Raw genomic sequence first — 18,610 nt, 5'->3', positions numbered from 1 at the left:
CCCCATGATCGACAATATTCACAGACAGGACCAAGACGGTGGTTGGAAGAAGTGCATGCTGGGTTTGCTTGCTCTCTGGTTCTATCATCACTGAAGCTTGTCTCAGCTCCCTCAGTAAGATGAGACTTGTAGAGCTGAGCATTCCATCATTCCAGGAAAAAGAAAGTGCCTAGATGAGCCAATGTTCAACAATCCTGTTTGGGGGCAAACTCAGCTGAGATCTGAAGAACCTCCAAACCCACAAAAAAAAAAAAACACTGATGCAAAGAGTCCTCATCTGAACAGATGCTGAGCCCAGGGAGTTCTGTGTGCTCTGAGCCCCTTTGTCACACAGTGTTGTATGGTGACCTGAGTTTCCAGGTTGGATCCTCCTTGATGCTGCTCCTGGTATTTGTGTGTGGATGATAGATCTGCCCACTTCTGGTTGTTTTTCCACTTCTCTGTCCTGTTTTGTTTCAGTAGTTGTAAGAAAAGGACAGGATTTTCTCGAGTGCTTTGCATCTCTTCATTTAGTACTACGAAATTATGCTGAGTGTCTACTGTGAGCTGCGAGTACCGCACAAGTCGGCTCTGCAATTGATGGGTCTGGCTGGCTTACACTCAGAGTGACACACTTTTAAAATAGTAAACTGTGTATTGCAATCTTGATGTGATGGCATTTTTATGAAGGCCAAAGAGCTCTTTCCACAGGCTCATCTCATAGCCCGGGGGTTCTCAGGCAGGTTCACCAAATATCCAGTGCTGCCCTGTGCTTTCAAAGGGGGCAGAATGGAGGACAGGGTGGGATTTGAGTTTTATTAAAAAAATTCTGCTCTTATCACCCCTGTTCCCTCTGCTTACTACCAATAACCCAAATCAGGAAATTGCCAAAGCTACAGCATCAAGAAATAATGTCTTAAGGCTGCCTTTGGGTGAGCATTTCACTAGCGTGGACTGCAGGCTTGTATACTTCAATGAAGAGGTAAGCAAATTGAACATTTGCTTTTGTCCTGTGCCTCCTATAGCATTTCTTAGAAGAACAACGGTCACCATGAGACGTTTGTCTTCTTCCTTTTGTCATCCTTTTGTTTCCTCCTTCCTTACTCATTTCTATGTTTTTATCAAGAGATTGTCTCACTATGTAGACCAGGCTAACCCAAAACTTGTGAACTGCCTCCCTCAGGCTCCAGAGTGCTGCGATTGTAGGTGTGGGAAACACCTGGCATAGCTATCTCTTATGAGAATGAAGTAACTAGACATTTTTAAGTACCTACTATGGGTTAGATAATGTTTTAGCCTTTCACTTCTGTTATCACATTTAAAGCCTCTTAAAGAAGCAAGACAGACAAGGCATCATTGCTCTTTCTGTGAGGTAGAGAAAGGAAATAAGACCCAGAGACAATGGGCATCTTGGTTGTCAAGTCACTCTTCCATGAGTTGCAGAGCAGGAAATTATATGGAAGATCTACCCCACTCATGTTCTTTCTGCTGTGGCATGGCTTTAACTACCACAAGTAATATAGTTTTCAGCAAACATAAAAAAAAGCATTGTTGGTTGCCTAGGGATTGGGGTTTGGAGAGGCACAGCTAAAGGGGCTGCTATGTTTTGTTCAGCTAATGAAAATGATCTAAAATTGACTGTGGTAATAGTTGCATTTCTGAGGAAATATAGTAAATGCTGAATTATGAAGGGAAATGCACCTTGGGAAAAACGATGGCATGTGAAAATTGGTGCTCTGAGGCACCGATTATGTATTCATGTTTGCATTTAGGGTTTGGTATTAGACAAAGTGGAATAAAATAAGAATACTCAGAAGATATATTAAACAAAGAATGTTCTGGGATCCTTCCCCCCATATGCACACTTACAGGCTCAGATTCTTAAGGGTGGGTGGATCCAGGACTTACATTTGCAACTTACATCTCTAGTGATTCAGGGTTAAGTCCTTATGTCCCTGTCTGGTCTTAGCCCTGATCCTGTTGAGATGTAATTTTCTCATATAGCCTGAGGCAACCCCTAGTTATCTCCAGAAAGATAGGGATGGGGTCCCAGTGTCCTTACCTGTGCATTTGTCTCTGAAAGTCTCCTTCACCATTACTAAGAATAATCTCTAAAGAGTTGAATAGAGACCCTTGGACCACTGGCCTATTCTTTGAAAATTCTGGACATTGCCTCCTCATAGAGGTACCACCACAAACCTCATGGGGAGTGGATACTATGATTGCCTCTGTCTTAGCAATGGTAGAAACAGGAATACAGAGTATGTCAGTGGTTTGAGTAAGAACACAATGGCTAACTCCAGTCAAAACAGCAGCATTCTGGGAGTGTCCTTCAAATTATGTATGCTCCAGTGTAGCTCCAGAAGATCCATACTTATTTAGAAGAATGTTTTCACAAAAGCTGGCTTCAATTTGATTGTGGACTTGAAGCATTGCCTTCCTTTTGTGGTTTTCCCACAAACAAGCAGGGATTCTCAGGGTTGATCACAGTGAATCAACATCAGTGACCACTACAGGTGATGTCCATGGAGGACACTAGGTGTTGAAAGATGAATGTGATGGCTGCCACTTCCTCATACCATTTCCTGTCCTAACAGATATGATTCTCTCCCAAGGTGAATCAAAACCAACACAGATGGCAGGAAGAAGCAGGCATCAATGGGGATTTTTTCTATCATAGTTACAATTTCTTACCCAAACTCTCCGGGAGAGACCAAGCCCCTGCCATCTTCACACTGTTCTCCCGAGGTTCTAAAAGTGGACCCCCAACAATATCAGAGTAACCAGCTGTTAAGATGCCAAATGACCTACCATAAAATAAAAGACCTGATATCAAGGGTGTCTGGGAGATGAGTTAACCAAAGTTTAACTGCTTTGCATTGGTATGGAACTCTCCCTAGTCCCCGGCCTTTCTTCACCTGCAGGCGTTTACCACTTTCTATATGTCAGGGAATATAACATGTGTTTAAAGCACTATTCCATTTTTGCAGCCATCTATTTAGGAACTATCTGATGTGGTTATCTCCACTTTGCAGGTCAGGAAAGCAGGACTTAGAGTTTTCTACTTTGAACATGCCTGATAGAGTCTCTTCAGAAGCTAATCCAGGTCGGGTCTGGTGAGTACTTGGATGGAAGAAAATACAGATAGAAAAATTGAAGGACTAGCTGAAAGTACCAAGACCATCAGAGCAAGGGCAGGGCTGGGACTCCTGTGTGGCTGGCTGAGTCTAGGCCCAAGCCAGCTTGTCTCTTCCTATAAGAAGGGCATGACTGTACAAACCTCAATCTTGTTTTCATGCTTTGTCTATAAGGTGAACAGGTTACATTTGGGAAAGACCAGTGACCCCAAAAGAAGTTGGTCTGGCCCTCTTTTGTTCTCCCACATAAGGTGAAATAAACAGAGGTGCACTAAGCATAGCAGCTGGGGGCTCCATTTGAGCAAGAAATAGCTTTCAAGCCTTTGACATGGCCTGAAATACTGTCTAAAGACATCAGACCACAGCAGACTGATAAAGGCCAGGATGCAGCCTGCTTCCCCAGGGCTGTCACAGGACCCTAATAGCTTTGTTTTTCACATGCATACTCAAATTAGCAGGTCTGTTGTGTTCCAATTTTTTGCATTTCTAAAAATGGGATTTGACATGTGAAAAATTATTATCCAACGCAGGACCCCAAATCTGCCTCTCTCAAGTCAACAGCCTGGTAGTCAGGGGACTTCCATTATACATGGGCCTCTTCCCCAGAGTGGGACTGTTGTGTCCCCTGATTGAGTTTGAGCTCTGGATTCTTTGCCAAATTTCTTCTTCATTTCTTTCTTAAGTCTTGGGGAGATATTCCATGCCCTCATTTTAGGGTGTCTGCCTCCCAGCAAGATGTCTGCCCAGCAATAGTAATATTAAGTGCCCAGGTCAGCAGTGAAGCCCGCAAGAAGTTATGGACAACTCAATGCCTGGAGCATCATCCAAGACCTAGTAAATTCAAAGCCCCTGAGCAGCAGAGGACTCACCTTCTTCTAGTGCAAAAACCATTTGCCTAGGGTCCTTACTTGTCATGTCCACTTGCTTACATAGCCTGCAGCTCCCAGTTGTCTCTCCAGTCCACTTTCTTCTCTCTACTCTATAACTATGCCAGTGGAACTCCATCTGTGTCCAAGAACATCCTACCTGGTGTCACCAACCCCATTCCAACTTTCCATAGTCTAGTTCCCATTGAGAAGTCATAATGACCTTTTAAGAAGGCAAAAATGACACAGAGGCACCTTGTCTAGAGTTTCTCTTGTCTGTATCCTGCTCTTCCTCTGTTCACAGTCAGTAAAGAGTTCTATCTCTGCCTCTTTGGGGTGGCCACTCCATTCCTACTGTGGGATCCAGTGGTGTATATTGAATGAAGAATGATGAGAGCAATACTTGTAGTTGATTCTGAGAAATAGATGTTCCTACCCTCCACCCCCTGGGGAGCAACTTCTCCATTATCATCAGACAAACACACTCTCAAGTTACAGTACCACCTTCAGTGGCCAAATTCCTTTAGATAAGTGTGCCTCTCTCTCACTTGGACATGCATGACCTAGTTCTGAGTGGGTATGACAATACTCAGCCAAGCTTTTGGAAAATCAAGTGACACAATAAATGTGAATGGCCAGAACCCTGGCACATAGTAGGGGATTAATACTTCAATGATATCCACCACTTGACCTAGTCACCCAACTAGTTAATTCAAAGACTCAACTCAAAAAGTTCCTCAGTCCAGCTGCTCACTCTGCTGGGAAAATTGAAAACAAATTTGTTCCCCAAAAGCCCAATTCCCCAGACTTATGGTCAACAACTTGACTGTGTTTATCTCCCCATGAGGACTGTTTCTTCCCATGTACCAGCAGTGATTCTTCCAGAATTAATTTCTCTTATGCTTTATTTCTGCCACTTTGCTTTTGTAGTTCTCTTTGATGAAACTGCCTTTCCTGAAATGTGCCTAATAGAAGAATTTCCTTAAAATGACAAATAATGGGAAGTGAGCAGAGGAATAGCACATTGTCCCACAACTTCCCTGAGCGTGGACACCACACCCACGTGCATGCACATGTGTGCACACATGCTACGAGACACACCTCTGCACTGGAGATTACACAGACTTATAGGCACCAATTAGAGAACACACACACATAACCAGGTAACATACAAACACGGGGACTCTCTGTCTCTTCATTATTCAATGTTGAGTTTGACAACACCTGGACAAAGAGTGAGCAAAAGCAATACGGTACCTTTTGGTGACTTAAGTGTCGCCACTGCCCAGTCACCATCAGAATTTCCTAAAAAAATAATAATCAAGAGATGCTGATCTGGTTGCCAGAAAGCCCATGCCGTGGTACCCTCACACCCAGGTGGCATTTGCTGTCTCATCTGCAGTGTCCAAGGAATCTGGCCTCAGGGAACCCAGAGAACAAGGAAGAAAGCCAGTGTAAACTTGCAGTAGGTATGCACTTGTTCCTACCAGACCTAACAGGATATCAGGAGAGACTTGCCCTGAACATCCAAGGCAACAGCAGCAAAGGAAGAATTAACAAACAGTAGTCTGCTTACAACTTTCTACTCACTATGAGAGGTTGGTTTCACTAATGTATACACAAGTGGACAAGATATGGAATTTTCTTCCTGTTTGCTACCGACATTCTTCTGAAAGAGGGTATGTTATTGTTAAGGCACACTCCAATCGCAAAGCTGAGCATGCCCTCCTGCCCATAGTTGTAAATGCTGCATTGGGTATAACCTGTCTTTCCAAATGCCTAAGTGTGAAAAAATACTGTGAAAGAGTGAGTGGATTCACTCTTCTCCAGAGTCACTTTTCTTAAGTAGGGAAACGCCCCCCCAAAGCTAAAGGGATTAAGCTTGTTCTCAGAGAACCCTATAATGAGTAATATGTTGTTTTACAGAACTTGTGTGTAGATGGAATTTGAGTTATAAATCAGGTTTTCCAAATCTAATTCCAGATGTACCCAGTAGCCCCTGGGCAAGTGGTCTCATTAAGAGAGTCTCAAGGGATGTCTCGTAAAATAAACAGCTATGAGGAGAACTCTGATTGTACCCCCACTTCTTCATTAGCGTCTTCTGTAAAACTGAATTTAAAGTGGAACAAACTCTGCCAATTCAAACCTCACTCTATTGGCTGCTAGCCTGACCAATCAGTGAGTGTTACTGGCTCTCCTTTTCTTTCCTAGGAACCTATTTGGAGAGACCAGCACTGAACACTTTCTGTACTTCCAGAAACCAACAGACTGAGAGGAAATCGAGGGAATAGCCCGTGGCCAGTATGATTATAGAGCACAGATCTGGCCCCATTTAAATATTTCTGGTTGGTCTCCCTGGCATGCCAAAGAGCTTTCAAACTGTCATGTATGCCCTGGGGATCCGAGCCTTACACCCTCAACACTCAAACAGAGTGGAACTGGGAGCTGCAGGAGAGTAAGGTAATGTTCAGTGCCCTGCCTGCTATGTTTCACCATGTCTTCTCCCCTCTGGAAATAGGGAAAACATAGGGACCCAGATCTTCCTTTGCTTGTGGACACCAGTCTGACCAACCCCCAAGTCACAGGCTCCATGGAAGGAATCTTCCCTGAATCAAGTTTGCCTTTAAGGTAGGATCCGGTCTTCCATAACCTTTTGTCCAGCTTCCAAGTCATGGTGGCCGGTCTGACCATGTGGTAACTAACTGAGACCCAGGGAGCCTAATTGTTTCTAAAATTCATTGATAATGATGGAGTCCGGACTAAAAACTCAGTCCTGACCAAGTTTAGTGTCAAGTACATTCTTCCTTCTTGCTGGTCACCTAAGGTTCTGACTTGACATGATATCTATCACATGTCAGTTCAATGGCTTTACAAAGGGCAATGATTGTTTGAAATGCCCCCTATAGTGCTGCGTACTGGAGACATTGTAGATGGTATTATACAGGTGCGTAGCTCAGTGTCACCTATAGTCAAGGGACACAAAGTTCAGTACCTGAATGAATGATATCTAATTCCAGCATACTTTCCCCCCACAGAGTCCTGTGTGGCTCAGCCCCTGAAATTTCCCTCTTGTGTACTAGTCTTTTACCAATAACATAGCAGTGAGACCTCTGGGGACAGACCATTCTACTGTCACATGCCAGATATGACCAAACAGTGTGTGTCAAGGCCCTGAACTCTAAAAGAAGAAAGTTCTGAATATGAATGGGGTGATTTCAATAAAGCAACAAAAATAGAATGAGAAACAAAGGCAGGCAGGTTTGGGGATTTAATTCAGGGCTTTAAAAAAAGTGTATAACCCTTTCTTCACATCTGACCTCCCACCAACACTGGCATTCGGTGAATGAGATGTTTCAGCCCGCAGTTATTCTGGTAACTGGAAGAGGCAGAATGGTTTAATATTGCAATTACCAAATTAGAGTGGTATTGGGGACCATCCAACCCTGATCCCTTGCTTATCATATGAAGTAGAAGTCTATGTGTTTCTGTGGCTGGCTCAGTGGCATACAGCTAAGTAAGGGAAGAGCCTGAACACTCTAGGAGCACCTGAGAGATAAGCACCTGATGCTTTGGATATTAAAGCCTTCAAGGTAGAGTTTTTTTTTAAGTTGGCAGTTAACAATACAGGTTGTCTAGGCTCTCCTTATCCACTGGATTGAAAGTTTTCACACAGTGAGTCTGGCTCTGGGAGGTTGCAGAGCTTTAGATAGCAAACCATTTTTAAACAGCCTTGCCCCTGGGTGGTAATGATCTTCTGATGGAATACATTTCCTCTCCTTACACTGGCTTGCATTACACCTTAAAAAAGAAACCTTGAAAGAACATTTACTATGGGATTTGAAGTTCATTGATGCAGGCAAACACTGGGGTCCCAGGGATTGACTGGGTCAGGCAGTTCCTCAGTCAGTCACAAACTGACACTCCACTCAAAGGCAATGCACCAGCTCACCCAATTAGAGCCCAAGAACTCCACAGTTGTCTGAGGAGAGGAAGGGAAGCCAGTTAGCCATTTACTGCATTGGGGCAAAATCCCAAGAGAGATTCTTTCATTTGCTACAAGATATAAAGATGACTTCTTAAAACCCAGCTAGTATCTGATTCTTGTCAAAGGTAAGCTTATTCATCCGTGCAAAAATATTCTAGGAGTTCCTGGTTGCAGAAGAAAGGGCTACATAGGGAGTGTCAAACATATTTTCATATTGCAAATTCCATTCCAAATGTTCAGCAGACATTTCTTGTCTAAAGCAACTCTGCAGAAATCCCAGGGTGGATCAGGGAGCTGTGTTGGAACATTCATCAATTATTTACCCTAAGAGCTACTAAGTATTTGGTTTGTGTGAGGGTCTAAGTTAAAGAAATGAGTTACATGGAATAATTTGACTATTTCTCAAAGAAATAAAACACATCTGTGTTGATTATTTTAATGTCTAAAGAAGAATCTCATATAAGAACAGATGTTATTTATCACTGAATTGCAGGGTTCAGAAAGGGAGGGGGCAGACTAGCACTTGCAGATTGCTGCAACCATGTGAGCAGTGAAGACACACTCATCTGCTCTCATCATCAATATTACCTCTCCCTTCCTTGTAAAATGCGGATGCTTAGGATATAAATGTTATACAAGAACAATATGGAATCAAGAAAATCGATGACTATAGAACATAACACGGGCGTTTTCTTTTTCACCAGGGGCTAAGAGAGGCAGGAAAAGAAAGCATAAGGCTTGAATAACTAGTAGGGAAAGCCTTACCAGGCAGGAGATTTAGAAGAGCTTGTCTGTCAATTAAATTTGTGACCTTGGCACTCTACACTTTGCTCAGTCTCTTCTAATTACTCCATCCTGAAGACTCAGGCAACTGGGGAATAGGAGCTCTTCGACTTCTGATACAAACACTAATCACCTAGACTGTCTCTGGTCTTAAGTAAGGTTCTAATACACTTGTTTAATGAGTATTATTATCATTATCAGCCATAGATACCATAAATGTCAGAGCCACATGGTAGTGAGTGTCTGTCTATACTTTGAGGTTAGGATATTTTGTAGCTGAATGAATCAAAGAGTACCTACTATCCCTTCTCTCTGAGGAACTGGAAGAAAAGAAGCTGAGCAATTGAGAGAAAAAGACAGCATATCTGTGGCATCCTCTGTCTATCCAATGTTTCCTGGGACCAGAACTATGTGAGAATAAATGAGTAATTGTCAGAAGAGCAGAAAGAGCTCCACCAATCACTCAAATGGAATTGTACCCTAAGGATTCCAAGAATCTAGGATTCTAAGGTCCTGGTAGTCAACCCTTTACTGAAGGAGAAGAGTCTTCCATTAAGGAGAATATTTAAAGATAATGAAGAAGACCTTCTGGGAGGACCCAAGCTCAGTCCAAGGGCTGCTGAGGGTAGGGTGTTGCACAGTCACCCAGAAGCCATGTGGTGGAGCCAGGATTTGAGTTCATATCTGTCTGGCTCTTTTCAGCTCCTCAAAACATAAACCCAGAGAAGTGGCAGGCTAAGTGGAAAGGCAGACTTAACCTCTCCTCAAAAAGAGGACTAGAAAATGGAACTCACGGTGTGTAACAATAAGGAAACAAATTTCCTGTGTCTGGAGTGAACTAGAATGGAGAAAGCAGGCATGGGACTTGGGGGGAGGATGGGAAGAGCATGCAGTGGACATGGGGTCCAGTTCTACCAAATGACTGCTTGTGGAGGCGTCTAAGTGTGTAGCCTTCAGCTTTGGCTTTATATTAGAAATATTTATACTTTTTAAAATTTCACATATAAGGGTGTTTAGTCATGTATCTCTATGCACCTTGTGCATTCCTGTGCTTATGAAGGCCAGAAAAAGTGTCAAATCCCCTGGAATTGGAATTACACATGTTTATGAGCCACCATGTTGGTGCTGAGAATTGAACCAGGGTCCTCTGAACGCCACTGAGCCATCTCTCCAGCCCCCTTTGTTTTCTTTTTCAAATGATCATGTCTGAGATCCACCCTCACCCAGTTCGGTTAAAATCCCCAAAGCACACTGGGGCCCTGGTACTATTTACTGCATGTGAGACAGCATGCTTAGGAAGTCAAATGGAGTACTATACACTTGGTAAGAACAACATTTATATCAGCTCTAGAGTCTGTAGTCTAGACCACCCTTCCTCAGGAAATGTTACATCCTGGAGGACAGAAACTACCTGAGCATAGATTGTATAATATCCATAAGCTTCTCAGAGATGGCAGAGGATGTGTGGGTGATTGGCATGACCTTGTTAGAAGTCCAGGCATTGCTAAGACTAACAGGCCAGGTTCCACATCTGAGGGTCCTGAGTACTACCTAGGGCAAATGGGGAATGATAAAGTGGGTTAAACATAAGTGGGACCAAATGAGCATCCAGGTCTGTCTCCCCAGGAAAGAATCCCAACTAAACAAGTACTCCAGATGATCACCCTGCCCAGACAGCAAGGCAGGACTCAGCTAGGTCAGAGGAGGGGGTCCTGGTTCTATATAGATCTGTAGATAGAGGGAAGATAGATAGATAGATTGATTGATTAGAGGATAGATTCATAAATTGACATATATACATAGATGATAGATTTGTAAATAGATATTTATATATACACATAGATGATAGATAATAGATTCATATATATATACAGAGATATAGATAGATGATAGATATACACACATAGATTTATACATACATAGGCATATACATGCATAGATACACACATGAATTGTTTAGTAGATATATTTATACAAATATGATAGGCAGAAAATTATAAATAAGCAGAGGAAATAGTTTTAATAAAGAAATGAGTAAAAAATAAAGAAGTCTATAGGGAGAAGCCAAGTAGGGAAGCAGGAGGAGAAAGAAAACAGGTTTAAGCAGCATGTCCTTACCTACTGCCTTTAAGGAGGCATACTTGTTGAGCTCTTTTCCTGGAGGCTGCTGTTCATATGGATTAGAAATCTGGCCCAGGTTGGGATAAGAATGTGGGTGTCCCATCTGCTGGAGCAGAGGAGAAGTGGGCACTGCATTGTTCATCTGAGTGGTATCTGAAAATGAAGAGAGAAATGGTCATAAACAGAGCAGGACCTTCCCAACCACCCCCCATCATCATCACATCCCTCTAGCCTAAAACCCTCCCCCCACGCGTGGAAGAGCATCAGACAGAATGGTAACACGTCAAGTTTCTGTCACTGTACAGCTACTCATGTTGTCAAGACAGTATGTGGTACAGTAGAGAAATGGCTCAATGGTTAGGAGTCCATTGTGCTTTACGCAACTTTGATTCTCAGCACTGGTAATCAGCGTTTCACAAACACCAGTAACTCCAGCTCCAGGGCACCTGACATCTCGGCCAACCTGAGAACTTGTACTCACATGCACATACCCACTCAGACACACAGAGACTCAGAATTAAAATTAAAAGAAGTATTGTAAAAATAACAAGATTTTGGGACTGGGGGAATGGCTAGGGGGCACGAGTCACCCAGCCTCTGTGTCCAGAAGGCAGGCGTGCCCATGTCTGCCTGCACTTCTCACACTAGTGGGCAGAGACAGGCAGACCCTTGGAGCTTTCCAGCCAGCCTAACAGAGACACCCAATTTCACAATCTGTAGCTTCTACATGTGTGTGCACTGATGTATACCTCCCAACACACACACACACACACACACACACACACACACACACACACACACACACTTTAGAACAAACAGGATTTGTGCAGCAACAAGTTCAGCTTCAGCAAATGTAACTCAGAAGAGCTCCTAGCATCTACCCCTTTGCCACAAAGCTGACGGACAGGGGGACTGCAGGTCCTCACTGATGGCAGGAGTGCTGGAACAGAGGCCTCGGGAGCATGAGGCCTATGGCAACCTGCTCAGCCTGCCATACCAGCCTGCCACACCTGCAGACACGCTGAAATGCCCATGACATGTGTATGTGAAACAGACAGAGCCACCTCTGGCAACCAAGCCTACAAAAACATATAATCAATCGCCAGAATGTACAGATATTTGCTCAGAAACACTTTTTGAACTATTTTATTATTTTGATTTTTAATGTAAACTGGAAAAAAACTGAACTACTATTATAGAAATTCTTTTCCTTTCTTTCTTTCATTTCTTTTTTTATTTGAGACAGGGTTTCTCTGTAGCTTTGAAGCCTGTCCTGGAACTCACTCTGTAGACCAGACTGGCCTTGAACTCAGGAATTCTTAAAAATATTTCATATATGCGTTATGTACATTTGTTGTGCATATGGTAGAATATCATCATCTGTCGGGGAGGGAGAATTTATAGTAAATCCACACTACGTGTCTGGGAAGTTTCCAGAGACTGGACAGGAAGCACGCGAGATGGTATAAATTTTAGAGTGTTTATCTTAGAAAAGAAAACGTGCCTATTTCTGCACACAAAGGCTTGCATAAGCTAAACAGAAGATTAAGAGGTACATGTATTGGATACTGACTACTTGGGAGGGACTGAAAATCATGGGAAGGAAATTTCCAGAAGGTTCATCTCATCAATGCATTCTGAGATGAGACATAAAGGAAAAGTAGAATGTCAGCCGGGTTTGGCAGATGAGGGAAGACACTAGAAGAGATTACAGGCAGAGGAAATGGCAGGTGGCTTTGTCACTGGAGGGAAAAGGGCAGGTTCAGGTTCAGGCTCAGAACCTGGGTCCTTGGTTTAGAACTAGGGTTTTCCATAAAGGGTCAGATAGCTTAGGCTTTGCAGACCTCTGTTGCAACTACTTAATCTGCCATTGTAGGATGAAACTAGCCTGAATGGTATACAAAGAATAGTCATGTCTATTTCAGTAAAAATTTATTTTCAAAGCCAGGTGATGCCAGGCTTAGCTCAAGGGCTTTTATTTGATCAGCCCTGTCTACACTTTGCCTGACACCAACACACTTGTATGGCTACTGTACCTTCCCTTTGTGCTTCTGCACATGTGTGCACGCACGCGCGAGCGTGTGTGTGTGTGTGTATGTGTGTGCACACGCGCGTGAGTTCTCTGAAAAGCACTCCCCAAGAGCCATGAACTGAATCCCTGTCTCAGACTCTGCATGTAAATGATGCAACTCATGACATATATAGATGTTTTTAAATTCAGAAACCAGTGAACCCAGTTGTAAAGAGACAGGGTACCATAGGTACTTCACAAATATAATGAGTATGTTTTTATCACTACACACATCTGGGCTATCATATAAACCAGAATGTCTAGAGGGGGTGCTGTGAAGCACAAGCCATCTAATCCAGCCTCAGGCTGGCATCCAAGACATAGGGTGTCCTGCCACCATAGCTTTGGCTCACCCCAAGTGTTGAGAGGAAAGGTGTTGATAAGATACGACGCTCACTATGCCCCGGGCCCTGAGATACTCCTACATTTTCCGATGCAGATCCAACCTCCAGCTGATATGTCTTCTACTTCTGGAAATGTCAGGCCAACCAAATATTTTCCCAAATGCTGGTACAATGGAAAGAAGCTCAGGATGCATCATCATCTGATGTGCGCTGTGTTTCGTTGTGTGTGTGGTTTGTTTTTTTTTTTACTGTTCAGCCACTGTATTTATAAATTCAGAATCACCACTTCTTTTAATATGCTTCTCCATTTCTATCAGAGTCATATGATGAGCTGTCAACCATATTAACTGTCTGAGTGTGGGCTTGCCTGGAAATCGTGAGATAGGACCTTAAATGCAAGCACATTTGGGGTATTATCTGAGGAAACACTTGGAGCAGAAGAGCAGGAGACACAGGGAGGAAAATGAAGCAAAGAATGTGATATCTAGGGAGATACACTGGTGGTGACCTGGCTTAATGTCACTCTTGGATTCTACTGCGTGGTGCTGAGTGCCTCCTTTGCAATATATCGCTACAGGTACAATGGGACTCCCTTTGTGTTTGCATAGCAAGCCTCATCTATTGCTGGTTGAGGACCCTTCTTAAAAACTGAGCTCTCAGATTGGATTTAGGTTTCTATAAAAATGGTAGTTCTCTTGCCCCACTGCCTTGCTACCAAGCTACATTAGAAACTTCCAGATGGAAAGCAGGGGAAGAGGCATGGGACAGGTTGGCTAACAGGTACAAAGATGAAGTCTTATAGTAGAATGAAAGAACTAAATTCTGATATTAATCTCATAGTAGGGTGACTATTAATAATAATGAATTGTCTATCTACAATACCTAAAAGAAAAGATTTTTCATGTTCTAGCCATGAAGATATGATAAATGATTTGAGGTTATGGATATGTTGCTTGACATAATTGAATCAATTATTAAGTGGCATGATCCATGTATCAGGGTACCACACTTTACCCCTGGATATGACAATCATTGCATGTCAATAAAAAGTGAGATAAAGCTTCTAAGATTGACTGAGTGATGCATAAAGAAAGTCCAAGGACATTAGTAAATGTCTTTTTGCCCCCTCCCCCAGAAAGAGATCTTAAACACTAAGGTCTAGTTAGAACTGACATCCTCAAAGTCAGTCCTCCAACATGAACCTAGTCCTCCAATCTCTCCATCATGCATCCTGGACCCTCACCGCTACACTTAAAGACTATTTCTAAACTCACCTAGGAATGCTAACCACTTCATTAAAGGAGGAAAAGACTGTAGAGATGCTCTGCACAAGATGGGACAGCTTTTATATTATTAAACAGAATACTTAATATTCTATTACAGACCATTTGCTTTTAGATGATTTCTGCTAAGTCTTGTGCTGCCTCAAGGGCAGTGAGTGGTTTTTGAACATAAGTAGGTATGACGGAGAGGGCCCACCGAAATGAACCTTCTCACAAGAAGAAACGTGGCTGCCCCCAAGTCATGCTTCTGCTTCACATTCACAACCTCAGAAAGTGACTCTCTGGCAGCCTTAGCCAGCCATTTTGTGCTACCTTCCAAGCTCTGGATATTCAGAAATATTAAAATTCCAACCCTCAGGGAAGCCATCAAGGACTGTTAAACAGATACTTGACTTTTGACACATTATTTTTGTTTTCCTAGACCTCATAGCCTACTGTCTGTTGAGTTCCCCCAAATGTGCCCAGCAAAGGAGACACAAAACAAGCAGATGAGAGGAAATCCTGGGCTGCTGTGTGAAAAATACAGAACAACCCTGTGGAGAGGGCAAAGCAGGGGAGAATGAGGCTGTACTCTGGAGCCACCACAGCCAGAAGTGTAAATGTGTGCATTCAGATGCTATCTGTAGCTACATGTACAAATGCACACATCCACATACCTACACTGTACGCACACATAATTTCTTTCACATAGCTGTGGCCATAGAGGAACCCAGTTAAACTAGGGGAGTCTTTCTCTTTGAAGAGTGATTTCTCTTCTAGATACATCTCAGCTCCAGAGAGATCTCATGCACCTGCATAGAAACAGACTCTGTCCAACCCAAAAACAAAATTGTTCCACACCCTTATATTTTTACAGTTCATTACAGCCCTTAGAAAGTCACCTTTGTGTTTCTTAGACACTAACCATATTACAGAAAGAACTCCATTAGCATGCGAGAAGCCATTGACACCCCTGCACTTTTCTCCCAAGACAGAAAGGGCCCTCATGTATCTGAATCATTTTCAAAGAATGTCGAGGCATAATTACTCTAATTGGAGGCATCTAGTATTCTTACACCAAGGTAACCACCTTGGAGGTACCATTATTATGTAGTATATCTTAGTCATTCAATAGAAGTAAGGTGCATGCAATTCAGATCATGTCAGTTAGGGTAAAAAGCACTTAGTTACAAATATGGAGAGGGTGCTTGGAGTTTCTGTGCAGAAAAGACAAATGATGACCAGTAGCTCATTTTGGAATAATGACAACACAAAGAGCCCCAAGACATTTCATGTGGAAGATTAGCACTGAAAATCCGGGAGGCCCCAAGTGTGCTGCTTTGATGGTACTCACGGACTAGCTTCCCAAATGCTGCCTCCTTTGCTTACTCTGTCATGTCTGCCAGCAAGGGCTGAGTGCCTGTGTGTCCATGTTCATGCTGATGGGTGTGTATGGGGAGGCCACAGGTCAGCATCAGGTGTCATTCTTCACTATTCTCTGCTATGTTTCTTGAGACAGGGTTTCTCACTGGACTTGGAGCTCATGGATTTGGCTAGGCTGGTTGTCCAGGGCTTCCTGTGTCTCAAGCTCCCCAGTCCTGGGACTGTAGGTTCATGCTGCCCAGCCCATCTTTTCTACACAGAGGCCAGGGATCAGACTCATGCTCAAACAGCAAGCACGTCCTTGACTGACAGTCTCCCCAGCCTCTGGAGGATAGACATTTAAATTTTATCTGTGGATGAATATTTTATCTGCATGTATATATGTGTACCACATGTGTGTCTAGTACTCAAGGATGCCAGGAAGGCATGTCAAAAGCCATAGAACTGGAGTTACAGGCAGTTGTGGGCTACCAGGTGGGTGCTGTGAATCAAACCTTAGTATCCTAAAAAAAGTGCTCTTTACCGCTGAGCCATCTCTCCAGACAGACACTATCATAAAATAGTTTTAAATCTACTAAAATACTTACAGTGTGGTACAGAAACATCCACTATTGCCCTCAACCCAGTTTCTCTATTATGAACATGTTCTTTTGGGATGTTTGCTGCAATCTATGAGCCGTTATTGACAGTTTACTAACAAAAGTTCGTACTTTATCAGGGTTCTGGCCACTCTTACCAATGCCCTTTTAGAATCCCATTCCAGCACTACATTGAACTGAATCATGTCTCCTTCATCTCCTTTGGCAACAGTTTCCTCAGAATGAGCACTTTTTTATGTTTTTGATGCTTTTGAGGATCGTGGTCTGGTGAGTACCTTGTTCAATGTCTTCCTTGTGATTTAATTGGGGTTATTGTCTCAGGGGAAGGAGCATGTCATCGTAGCATGTCATTGCTGGGATGTACATTTTTATCACCTAGCTCAGCTGGCAGTGTGCACAGGGCTTATCCACTAGTGATCTTCTCCACTTCTTTTTACCTCCTGCCTCTCACTCTTTTGAAGGAAGCAGATGTGCATCACCCACACCCAAAGAGCAGCAGGGGTGGATGCAGCACTTCCTCAGTGGAAACGTAACACACAGGCCACTTCCCCATTCCCCATTCCAGTTTTTATTCCTATCACTGTCGAAGTGTCTTATGTCTTGGGTTATAATACATAATACTTGACGTTGCTGTGTTCCTCAGTTTGCTACTTTGTTATACTTCCGTGTTTTTATGTTTGGGGGCATTGTTTATTTCTTGGTAATGTAATATATCTCGTATTGCATATTTCCTGTCTTGGCCCAAGGATCATTCATCTCTTCAAGGACCTAATTCATTTTAAAGAGGACACCAAAATTTGTGTATAAGTGAGATGTGGTTACTTTTCATATCACTCAGATGACAGAATAAGAATGTTTCCATGTGTGAGGAGATAGACATGCACATAACCACCTGTACCTGTATTAGCCTGTGCATGCATTCATTCTGATGTCCATAACTATGATTCATTATCATGTGCAGCATTCTTTATCACCCCACCAGCTTATCTTAGCTCAACTTCTGAACTCAACTCCCATTACCCTCCATCCTTCCAGTTAATTATTGATTCATATATATATATATATACATATATATATATATGAATATATACACACACACGTGTGTGTGTATGTGTATGTGTGTGCATGTGTGATGGCATTAGAATTTTTAGCTCATATTCAGAAGGGAACAAATTTTATCCAATAGAATAAGTGATTGGGAACTGTGTATTATCATTACTCATTATACAAAATTATGCACTTCATTATGACATTTCATATACGTTTATCAGGTGCTTGCATTCATATCCTATACCCTCTCTTGTCCCTGACTTCCCAATTCCCCCTGATCCTTTTCATCTTCTACTTTCATATTCTGTGCATATTATTTGAACTCTAGATTTTATATGTAAGAGAAAACATGTAACATTTGTCTTTCTGAGTCTCCAGTTCCATCCTTTCCCCCAGCAAAATGACATAGCCTTTGTTCTTCTTTGTGACCAAATAAAAATCCACTGTGTACATGTATCCTGTTGTCTTTATCCACTAAACTGTTGGATATGGAGGCTAATTCCATAAATAATGTATTTGGGTAATACTACAATGATTGTGGATATGCAGGCATCTCTGTGGCATGCTCATCTTGATTCCTTTGTATTTATACCTGGACTAGTTAGAACAGGACTGATTTTAGTTTCTTGAGCCACCTCCACACTGATTTACAAGGGGGCTACACAAGTTCACATTTCCACCCACGGAGAATAAGAATTGCCTTTTCCGGAATCCTCACCAGCATTTGTTGTTGTTTACTTGGTAGTGATTCTGACTGGAGTGAGATGGGATCCCAGTGTACTTTTGATTTACATTTCCCTGATGGCTATGGAAACTGAACATTGTTCATATGTCTATCGGTCATTTACTTTTTGAGATTATAATGTAATTACAACATTTCCCTCCCTTTTCTTCACTCCAAACCCTCCCATATAACCCCCTCCTCTCACCTTGAAATTCATAGCCTTTTTTTCACTAATTGTTATTGCATGTACATACACATTTGTGTATGCGTGTGTATTCTGAAATAAAAATGTTCAGTCACTATAAT

At 42.5% G+C, this 18,610-nt stretch overlaps 1 protein-coding gene across 2 annotated transcripts in view; it reads right to left on the bottom strand.

Moving 5' to 3' along the window:
- The window catches only part of Shisa9 (shisa family member 9), a 297,781-nt gene that overhangs the window by 11,456 nt on the left and 267,715 nt on the right, over positions 1-18,610 (bottom strand). Inside the window, exons 3-4 of one of the 2 annotated variants that reach the window (XM_040730667.1) lie at positions 10,869-11,024; positions 5,240-5,287 (exon numbers count right to left, since the gene is read on the bottom strand). In XM_040730667.1, the coding sequence (XP_040586601.1) occupies positions 5,240-5,287; positions 10,869-11,024 (204 nt within the window). The remainder of the gene's footprint in view (positions 1-5,239; positions 5,288-10,868; positions 11,025-18,610) is intronic. The other variant, XM_040730668.1, reaches the window with a different exon arrangement.

The sequence above is a fragment of the Mesocricetus auratus genome, unplaced genomic scaffold (assembly GCF_017639785.1).
Source record: "Mesocricetus auratus isolate SY011 unplaced genomic scaffold, BCM_Maur_2.0 Super-Scaffold_100024, whole genome shotgun sequence".
NCBI classification, from domain to species: Eukaryota; Metazoa; Chordata; class Mammalia; order Rodentia; family Cricetidae; genus Mesocricetus; species Mesocricetus auratus.
The sequence above is the reverse complement of the archived record's forward strand: the minus strand, read 5'-3'. Positions and strand labels throughout refer to the sequence as shown.